The 10,347-nt window shown below is 44.7% G+C and overlaps 1 protein-coding gene across 2 annotated transcripts; it reads right to left on the bottom strand.

Moving 5' to 3' along the window:
- clk2a (CDC-like kinase 2a) lies at positions 1-10,195 on the bottom strand. Of its 2 annotated transcripts, XM_028963453.1 has the most exons (13): positions 10,038-10,195; positions 8,141-8,328; positions 5,923-6,190; positions 5,088-5,178; positions 3,924-3,990; positions 3,724-3,840; positions 2,526-2,692; positions 2,314-2,408; positions 2,091-2,220; positions 1,758-1,840; positions 1,566-1,645; positions 1,379-1,469; positions 1-1,050 (listed from the first exon to the last, which is right to left on the bottom strand). In XM_028963453.1, exons 2-13 carry the CDS (start codon positions 8,326-8,328, stop codon positions 859-861), a joined length of 1,569 nt encoding a protein of 522 aa, XP_028819286.1. In that variant the 5' UTR covers positions 10,038-10,195; the 3' UTR covers positions 1-858. The 2 variants fall into 2 exon arrangements, with proteins under 2 accessions (XP_028819286.1, XP_028819287.1); XM_028963454.1 differs by lacking the exons at positions 5,088-5,178; positions 8,141-8,328; positions 10,038-10,195 and having other exon boundaries at positions 3-1,050; positions 5,923-6,056.
- Positions 10,196-10,347: the final 152 nt, after the last annotated feature.

Raw genomic sequence — 10,347 nt, 5'->3', positions numbered from 1 at the left:
AAAAAAAAAAAAAAAAGTCCAGTTCAGCGTGAACAAAAATAAATACTGTAAACGTATGCCATGTGTTAAGAGCCGCGAGGAAGCCGCACCTTCAGCTTCACTGCATGGGAAAAAGTTCACACCAAAAGGTCTTTCCGAAAGAGAGGTCAGTATGGAGTGTGGTATATATTCCAATTTGGATCCCCCAACAAAAACAAAAAAAAAACACCCCCCCAAAACAATGTGCTTTAGAAACAGGCCAGTAGAATCAGGGTCAAATGTCAAAGTTAAGATTAAATGACATCTCCCCTCACACTGAGACACAGGTAACATACAAAAGGAAGAAGGGAAAAAAAAAAAAAAAAAAACCAGAATGACGTCTTCAGCTGCTACGTGTCCAGAGGGGCAGATTCAGGTTACGGCGAGCGGCTAAGCCATCTTTTAAAGCCCTGGATCTTTTCAGCAGATCGGCGCCCAGGTCAGGATATGGGCCGTGGAAGACTGGTGGTTCAAACACCCCAGGAGGCTCCTCACTCGTAAGAAACGTCACCACCTCCGCCGTCTCTCGCGGGCCCTCGGCCGTGGGGCTGAGCGGGAGGTCGACAAGCCGAAGCAGGCACGTGTCTTAACATTCGAAATTCACATCTTCCGGCGGGCAGACTCCATTTCTGCTACTTTACGCGACACCGTTTGATTTCATCATTACAAAAAGAAAAAGGAGAGAAAAGGTTGTAAGCAGGAATACCCCCCCCCCCCTCCTCCTCTCCCCTGGCGTTCCACTAAGCAGGCAGCGCCTCAGCTTCTTGCTGTGCTCGGGACCTCGGTATAAGGTGCGTGGCGCTGCAGCGGGGGTACGGGGCGAGAGGGGGGAGACAGGCGTCATCGGCTGATGTCGCGGTTGCCCTCCCAGTTCTTGCTGGCGGTCTGCTCCGCCATGCCGCTGCCACTCTGGAAGAAGGGGTGGCGCAGGGCGGAGGCCAGAGGCAAGCGTTTGGTGGGCTCGTACTCCAGCATGCCCTCGATCAGGTCGAACAGCTGGTGGTGCTCCTCCGCCTCCGATAACAGATACCTCTAAAGTGGCGAAAGGCGGCGTCAGATAAACGTCACTCACACACACACACATACACACACTCTTGGGGCAGTGGTGGCCTAGCGGTTAAGGAAGCGGCCCCGTAATCAGAAGGTTGCCGGTTAGAATCCGGACCCGCCAAGGTACCACTGAGGTGCCACTGAGCAAAGCACCGTCCCCACACACTGCTCCCCGGGCGCCGGTCATGGCTGCCCACTGCTCACTCAGGGTGATGGGATAAATGCAGAGGACAAATTTCACTATGTGCAGCGTGTGCTGTGCTGCTGTGTATCACATATGACAATCACTTCACTTTTTTTTTTTTCTTACCCGGAGAGGTTTACAGTTCTCTCGGACGTATCTCCCAGCTGACGAGTTCTCGTCCCAGTCTAGACGACCGTGGTAAAAATACTTCTGCTTTCTGTTAAAAGTTCATAATTGAGCAGATATCATGAAACAAAAAAAAAAAACGTGTCCAGCAAGTAAACATAATTGTGCAGCATGATCAAATCCTCACCGGGTTTTGCGTATCATTCTAGAGGGCACTGGTCCCAAAATTCTCTCCATCATCGCTAGGTGCTCTCTGTTGTCATGTGTCTGTGCAAAAGATGTTATATGAATTATATGATGCAGATGTAATTATATGAAAATATATGAAAGTTAAAAAAACTTAAAACAGAATGAAAACACAACAGGGGCGGATTTGTACCTGGAATAGTGTGAATCCAAGGTAATACTCAAACAAGATGCAACCAATACTCCACACATCACAAGGCTGGCTCCACCCCATTTCTGAAAACAATGAAAGCAGTCATTGGGACTGGGACTGTCCAGCCATCGTTTCGATTCAAAGGACAACTGTCCACCACAGAAATGGTCTTCCACAGGGTCTACAAACCCTTTCCGAACATAAGCATTTTCCATCAGTTCAAATGAGTTCCATTCTTCCTTTCGATTAAGTTTTTGTAGAATTTTAATGCACATGATGAGACACAAATGAATCCCACCAATCCAAATGCAGGGGTACAAACGGCACACTTACCGAGTATGACCTCAGGAGCACGGTAGTGTCTGGTAGAAACGATGGTGCTGTGGTGCTCGTGGTCGAAGGTGGCACTACCGAAATCCACTACCCTCACCGCTGTACTCTTCACAGTCCTCTCCTCTCGCTTCTGTTAGAAAATGTTTTCCATAAAAGACCATTACAAAAAAAAAAAAAAAAGGTCCCTAATACATGCTTATTGCTATATCCCCCCATTGCTTACCTTTTCTACATTGTAGGTCATGGTGAAGTCAGAGTTGACAAACAGGATATTCTCTGGCTTCAGGTCCGTGTGCGTCAACTTGTTCTCATGTAGAACTTCAAAACGAAGAGTAAAATTTAATTAATTAAATAAATACTCACCATCTGAACACCACCACAGTACGTAGAAATATGGAGCAAGACACCTCCCCATCACACGAACGTATGACTTACACTTGACGGCGAGGCAGAGCTGGTAGGCCATGTGGCGCACCTGGCTGATGGAATAGGGTAGGTAGTTGTTCTCCTTCAGGAAATCAAAGGTGCTGAGGGCCAAGAGTTCAAAGCTGATGCACATGTGACCATGGTAGTCAAACCAGTCGAACATCTGCACACACAGGCTGTGGGAGGACAGGAAGAACGGCACAGACTGGTGAGACAGTGCAAAGGACAGTAATGACTTAATTCCAATCTGACACCGTGTGTCAGTCCTAGGATTCCTCTCAGCCAACCAATCACACATCGGCAGTCTGATGACCCCGTTCACGGTTGCAGAGCAATTTGATAAATCGTATTAAGATAAAGATTAACATTACAGAGTACATTCTCACCCCCAAAAAGTACATAAATAATGAAACCATCAAAACAACAATAGAACATAGCATTTTACAGGTTTAATATAATATACATATAACAGACACACAGCTGCTGAGGAGCTGGAATATGGAAAAAACGTGAAGTGGTTCACTACGTAAAGCCAGCAAAGATACTATAAACCTGCGCAAGTTTTAAACGCTGTTCCAGAACTTTATATGTGTATTTTGTATTCCAAGGCCTGGAAAATTCGCTTTTCAAATTCCATGACTTTTCCAAGTTTTTAAATGACCGTAGGAACCCTGAATTGGAAAAAAAGTTTTGTGTTAGACAACACGTCAACTGTTCCAGTCAGCAGCCAGGTTCGTCTGCTAAGAGGAGCCATATTGTAACAGCGTCTTGATGAAACATGCTAGATCCTGAAACACTCAGGCATGTAGTTTTGATTTTCGGCGGGTTTTCCATGCGACTTCACAAATTTTCTATATTGTTGATTAGGTATTGTCTTTGCAGATAAACGAACTTCTGTGAGACAAAAAGATGAACCATGTTACTGACCTCTTAATTAACCTATTAATTAACCTATTTTAGTGTTTGCTAATGTTTTTTTCACTAAATCTTCAACATAGGATATTTCCCTGTGTTCTATGTGTTCCTCTATTTTGTGAATTCTTTTCCTTTTTATTTTTTATCTGATCAGAGTGCAGTCTTTTATTTACATAGCATAGCACTGGTTTTGGAAATATAATCATCAAAAAAAAAATTATAAAAGCCTGTTAAAACAATAATGAAAAAAACATCCAATTAATATGTTACTAGTGCAGTATGAGACACTTACTGCTTATTCTCTGGGTCTTTTTCGTTGATTTTTTCCAAGACGTTGATTTCCAAGCGAGCTGCCTCCTTATACTTCTCTACATTCTTAATGATCTTCAGAGCCACATGAGCGCCTCCTCTGGCAAAACACCATAAAACAGATCTTCAGCGAGAGAGGACTTCCACCGATACGCCTCGGTCCGCCGTGGTGGGAGTACATACCTACGGTGGTCAATACAGCGCATCACCCTGCCAAAGGTACCCTCCCCCAAAGTGCTGACAATCTCATCTATATAAAAAAAAAAAAAATAAAACAAAAAGACAGACAGACAGGCAGAGAGAGAGAGAGAAAGAGACACAGATTGACTGATTTAGACAAGTGAACAACGGTAGTACGTCGAAATTAAGCACCAATACAAATAGCGTCCGCTATTGGAAGGCTACTCTCTTACGGAGTTGCTATTAATAAATGCACCCTAGCACACAATAACAGAAAAGGCGTGGTGAAATTTATTTTAGGCCACTTTGACGCTAACGTGAGGACAATGTCACGACAATTAAAAAGAGAGGGAGCTAATGCTATTTACCAAAATAAATAAATGTGCAGATTCGATTGAAATCTGTAACTGAAATGCTGGGGGCTGTGTGTGGGCCTGGGGGGGGATGTAAGGGATCGGAAAAAAAAAAAAAAAAATCTACTCAGTGCAGCCTGATCTGAAGTTTAACGAGTGAAGTCGTGGTCACGAATAATTAGGCAGCACCAAAAAACTTCTTAAATTAATGCACTAAACGTATCAGTTTCCATTTAGTGCTCGTGCTTAAACGAATGGAAATAAACTGGAGACATCAGGTCAGTCTCCCATTCATGAATTAAGCCTAGTCCTAGACTGAAACACTGAGTCTAGGAGCAGGCTGAGCCTGTGAAGGGGCTCTACATCAACCCTCTGCTGCCATCTGGTGTTCAGAAATAAAGTCGATATGGATTATGTTCAAAAACGTTGTACAGTAAAGTTATGAATGTAGCGGATACTAAATATCCTCGGCAGTGTCGACAATGTATTTAAGAGAGAGGCAAAAAAAAAGAAAAAAAGAAAAAAAAAAAAAAAAAGAAAAAAAAAAAAAAAAAACACAAAACAAATAATAAATAAAAAGTTTTTTTCTTGCAAAGAAACCAAACCAGAGCTACAATATATATCCACCCCATCCCCTGACAAAACAAAAAACCCTCTTAAGGTGTTCTTAAGAAGCAATCCTCCCTGCCGTCTTTTTGGACTCTACCACGGCATAGTGATGACCATCATCATCCTCCCCTTGTGAACGACTGCTCTATGGCTGAACTGATAGGGAGAAAAGTTACGATAGGAGTAGAGTAGTGGCAGTGTGTACATCTCTCTTGCAGGACGTCGCCACTCCGACAGATCAGGTGACCCTCCTCGTCGTCCCTCACACACACTGCCTGCGTCCGGCTGTCGCTCCGCTGTTGTGTGGCCCCGCCCGTCCCGGGTTCGGAGGTCAACGGCGCAACCGCAGAGGGGAGGAGGAGAGGGGCAGAGAGGAGGAAGGGGGGCAGCCGTGGCCACGGCGACAGCAGGGCGGAGCGGCAGAGTTGTTGTTGATGTTGTAGGTGGATTTGGTGGTCATAGGGCGTTTCGTATGACACCACGTGTGGAGATATATACAACGATAGGGATATAGTGGAAGGGAACAAGTCAAAGATCACATTCTGCCCCCTCGAGATTTTTCTTTTCTCCCTCAACCCTCTGCCTAGCCATCCTGACAAAAATCACAAAGCAGCCTATTTCATAATATATCTTACTATCTAAGCAGACATTTAAATTCAAATCAAGTTAAAAAGGGAAACTAATTAACCCTGACCAAAAAAAGTGAGGTAAAATTAACACTGTAAAGCAAAACATGTAGTCAAGAGCAAGCACCCTCTCTTCATACTTAAAGAAAAGAGAAATGAAACAACTAAAAGAGAGAGATGCTCAGCTTTCTTATTTCATGTATGAATGACATGAACAGGAGCTAAAACCCTACAGCTGACTGCAGAACACCACGTCAAACAGGACAAAACCAAAACCAAACCAAACCAAAAAGATTGGACTACTTACCGAATCCCGGGGCTGTGGACAAGAGAGGGTTAAGGAGAAGAGGAGAGAGGAGGGAAGAAGAGGGGGTGAGAAGGTGTAAGGGACAGGCTTGGTTTGGGAGTACTCACCGAGGTGGATGGGCTATAGGACCTTGTTCTACGACGCCTTCGTTTGTGCTTACGCCTGCTACCCTTCCGCCGGTATGAATCGTCCCGCTCGCTGCGGTCGCGCTCGTGGTCCCGTCGGTAGCTGTAGCCGCCGGGTGAGAAGTCTCGGGCGTAGTAGCAGTCCGCTGCTCCTGCTCCGTGTTCCCTCTCGCGGCTGAATTCCATGCGGCGATAACCTTCGCAGTAGCGGCGGTCATACGGTCGGCGGTCTGCTGAGCGGTTGTCGTAGCTGAGGAAGAAACGACGAGTAATAATGTAAATAGAAGTCAATAGAAACAAGTTCATTTGTAATAGGGCTGCACGATTTGGGGAAAAAGACATTGCAATTATTAAGATCAATATTGCGATATGCGATATGATAAAGGACACTTGCTTGTATATCAATGAAAAGTTGCATACTAATAGTGAAATGTTTAATTTCAAAGTGAAACATACAAACTACTTATAACAACCTGAAATGCCCAGTGCTTTCAAAATACAATATTCTACAAAATTAAATAATCACAAAAAACTCTTTACATTACTGTCGAACGACAAACCCTGGTAAGGCTAAACAACTGTTTTGATTATATTTGGCCATTATAAAATCCCATATTATAGTTCTTACGTTTAACCAAAACGTTGTTTGGAGGCTGACTTGAACACAGTGATGCATAGCTTTACTAGCTTAGCTAAAGTTAAGATTTGTAAACTGAGATGAATTTCTTTAGGAAACCTTCAAAGTTTGAGAAAAGTATTTAATGCCTACGTTTAGCCAATACGTTGTTTGGAGGCTGACTTGAACACAGGAATGCATAGCTTTGCTAGCTTAGCTAAAGTTAAGACTTATAAAACGGGATTTTATAATGGCCAAATATATTCAAAACAATTGTCCAGCCTTACCTATGAAATGTAATCCCCCGGGATCTGGTTTGGAGCGTACAGCGGTTTGTACAGACCCAAGCAGCACAAGAGTGAGGCATTTTTATGCACTTCTCTCCATAGACATGTATATGCTTCATGCCACAGCAGCGCCTATCGCAATATGGCGGCGACGTTGATGTACGATGCAGTTAGTCATGCGACGTCTACCCAGTCATGAATCTGAGGTCTCCATTGAACCAAATCGAAAGTCATGTGACCAAAAACGTCACATCCGACTGAAGTGAGACTTCAGTCAGCTCGCAAACTTTGAGAGAATGGATAGGATATGTTGCCGATCCAATCAATGTACTAATCATTTAAATCGCAGCTTTTTGCGTTCATGTAAATCGCACACTGACATCGCGATTACGATTAGATTAATCAGGCAGCACTAATTTCTAAACACTACTAGCTTTCAAATGGTGGCAAGAAGTTTAGCGTTTTTTTTCCAGTGAAACTATGGAAGAAATAAAAAAAAAAATGGTGCACATGTACACAGACCATAAGTCCTCTGAAATTGTGCAAATTTAAAAAAGAAATGAGCGACGCACACAGCAGCACGTAACGTGGTTCGCTACGTAAAGCCAGCAAAGATCCTACAGACTAGTTTTAAACGCGCTAGTTTTAAACGTTGTGGTTGTAAACATGCGTTCTGTACACATTCATGTGTCAATCTGACTTCAGTGTCTTTACAAGAACTTTATATGTTTATTTCACATTCCAAAACTTTACAAATTCCATGACTTTTTTTTTTTAAAGACTGTAGGAACCCTGTGTGCATGTGCGTAGTGGAAGCTGTAAGGAACCCTGTGCGTAAGTGAGTAGTGGAAGCTGTAAGGAACCCTGTGCGTATGTGCGTAGTAGAAGCTGTAAGGAACCCTGTGCGTATGTGCGTAGTAGAAGCTGTAAGGAACCCTGTGCGTATGTGCGTATTAGAAGCTGTAAGGAACCCTGTGCGTATGTGCGTAGTAGAAGCTGTAAGGAACCCTGTGCGTATGTGCGTAGTAGAAGCTTTAGGGACCCTGTGTGTAAGTGCATAGTAAGTAACAGAGTAGCCGCTGTCTGCTATGTTGAGGTGGGGAAAAAATAAAAAAAATTCTTTGAGCTTTGACAATTTGCAGAAATGTTCTGCTGGACAAAATACTAGAACTGATTTTATAAATTTTTTTTTAAACTTGCATTGCTAAATACTAAATAACGCTATAACAATTGGACAACAGAAATCTATATTTTGCTTGAAATAGTCCGTGTAAACCGCGGGCACGGGTATCTGTACCTCCGGGAGCGTGCATAGCCTCCCTCATGTCTGTGTCCTCGTCCCCTCCTTTCTCGCTCACGATCGCTGCTGGAGGAGAAAGACGGGGAGCGGCGGTGCCGTTGCTTTCGAGCTCGCTCTCGGTATCGGTCCTGATAGCTGGCCCGACTGGCCCGCTCTGAGGACAGGTACCGCCTCGATTGCGGCATCTGAAAATAATTTGGAAAAGAAACGGATAAAATATTGAGTGTTATTGGCTTTCCATTCAGTCCCATGACACACTCACAAAATCATGCAAGACTAAACTGAACGTTCCACGTTACTCTTCTTGTGAGCGCACAAGACGGGCTTTTTACGTTTCACCGGGCAAACTAGTTTCAGCATATTGTTAAGAAGCAGCAACCAAATCATTCTGTTTCCACTATTAGCGTTGTGAAAATATCACTTGGTGTTGTATGAACAAATTCTAAATGCTTGAAAAATATGAAATTCTGATTCAACATTTATTATGATGGTTTTAATAAGATTTTTTTTGCCCTGCTTAGTCTGAACTGTTCTGTACGACATGAACTGCTGCATAGGCCGCGACCGGATGTGAAATGAGGAGAAATAGTACAGTTATGGCCAAGGGGGGCCGTTTTAAAACCACTCCCATCGTGAAGAGAGAAGAAACAGAACACGCAGCAAGGACGCACCCTGTCAGGCCAGCAACACAGATGCACTTTGCATCTCTTTTTTTCATATTTATATGAAATGGCATATTGCGAATAAACAAATAAAATATTTCAGATTGCCATGTTGCCTCAGTCTTCCGGCAACCCCAGAGAACGATAAATCAGACTTTGGGAGAATGTGAAGGCCGCCTCCCAAATACTGCAGCTCACCGACATGTGAGGGCTTTTGCAGAAAATATCGGAGGGTGATACTGCCTGTACAGAAACCGTCCGGGCACGACGAGCGGCTCGGAGTTCATCCCGCTATTCATAGAGCGCCAGTAGCAGCTCAGTCGTGTCCCGATGGGCGCCCGTATGAGGGGTCCCGGGACAGGGGACGCTATGGCCCAGTTCCGGAACGTCTCTCTTTCTAAACGTGACTGATTAAGGACTCAATGATTTGCGAATGGAAACATTTATATTTTGTGTGTGTGTGTATATATATATATAAGTTGTTTACTGCAAGCTAAATCTACTTTAAGTAAATATGGGCATTCTTTTTTTTTTAGGGGGGGGGGGGTTCAAGGAATCTGTATACTGTGCAAATTACGGAATTTGACATATTTAACAGTCTGGGATCAATTATTTATAGGGATTGTATAACTTTTGCCTATAAAGCAAAATAAAAAATGCGAATAAACGATAACATTACAGCAGCTAGCAGGGTTTCTCCCACACGTCCAAATCCAGAACTTCATCCAAAAAACATTAATTTCGTTTTTTTGAGCGTTTCAAGTTCAGATTGCAGGCGGGGTTTGTAGAAGAACGCGCCACGACACAAAACACGAAATACAATTTAGAACAAGGTCACCCGCACCGTGAAACACGGCGTAATTCCACGCTGCTGAAAGCGGACCGTACGCGGGCAGGCCTGCTCGCCGGGCCGAGCGGACTCCCGAGGCCGCCGCCGCGCTGCTGCCCTTCCCCGCGGAACTCTACCCCGCGGCCGGCTAACACGCTGCGGCTAGCGCTGCTGTAATGGCTGGAAATGCGAGCAAAAGACGACGATTAAACCGCAACACGTCGCCGCGCTGTGGGCCTTTTTAATAATGAGCGCGAACGCTGCGGTTGTTCTGGCTGTTTGCGGGGAAGCTCGGAAAGACGAGCTAACGCCATTAGCGGCTCCGCGTCGCGCTGCGCGCCATCTTGGCTCCCCGAGCCTCGGCGTTCGGGCGCCGCGGACCGCGTCTCCCGCTTCGCTTTACCGTTTTAGCGGCGAGGCCCGTGCGTTTATCCCAAAGGAAATCCGTGTTGACGCTTCGCTCCTCCGTCCTGTCCTCCTCTGTGCGGCCACGGCGGAGCGCACCCGTCTCCCGTCTCCCTGCTCCCCCTCCCGGCGCCGTCTTCAGCACCGCCGCGCTCCTCAAAAAAAAAACTACTACAAAAAGCTCGCAGGTTTGTATGTAACCTGTACAGGGACAACGGACCTTTCCCCAAATAAGATAAAACGAATCAAATTCCACGTTACATGATATATTTTAAATGTCCAATTTGAACATCAACGCGTTAAACGGC

Source organism: Denticeps clupeoides, chromosome 20 (genome assembly GCF_900700375.1).
Source record: "Denticeps clupeoides chromosome 20, fDenClu1.1, whole genome shotgun sequence".
NCBI lineage: Eukaryota > Metazoa > Chordata > Actinopteri > Clupeiformes > Denticipitidae > Denticeps > Denticeps clupeoides.
This window is presented reverse-complemented; position numbering and strand designations above follow the sequence as displayed.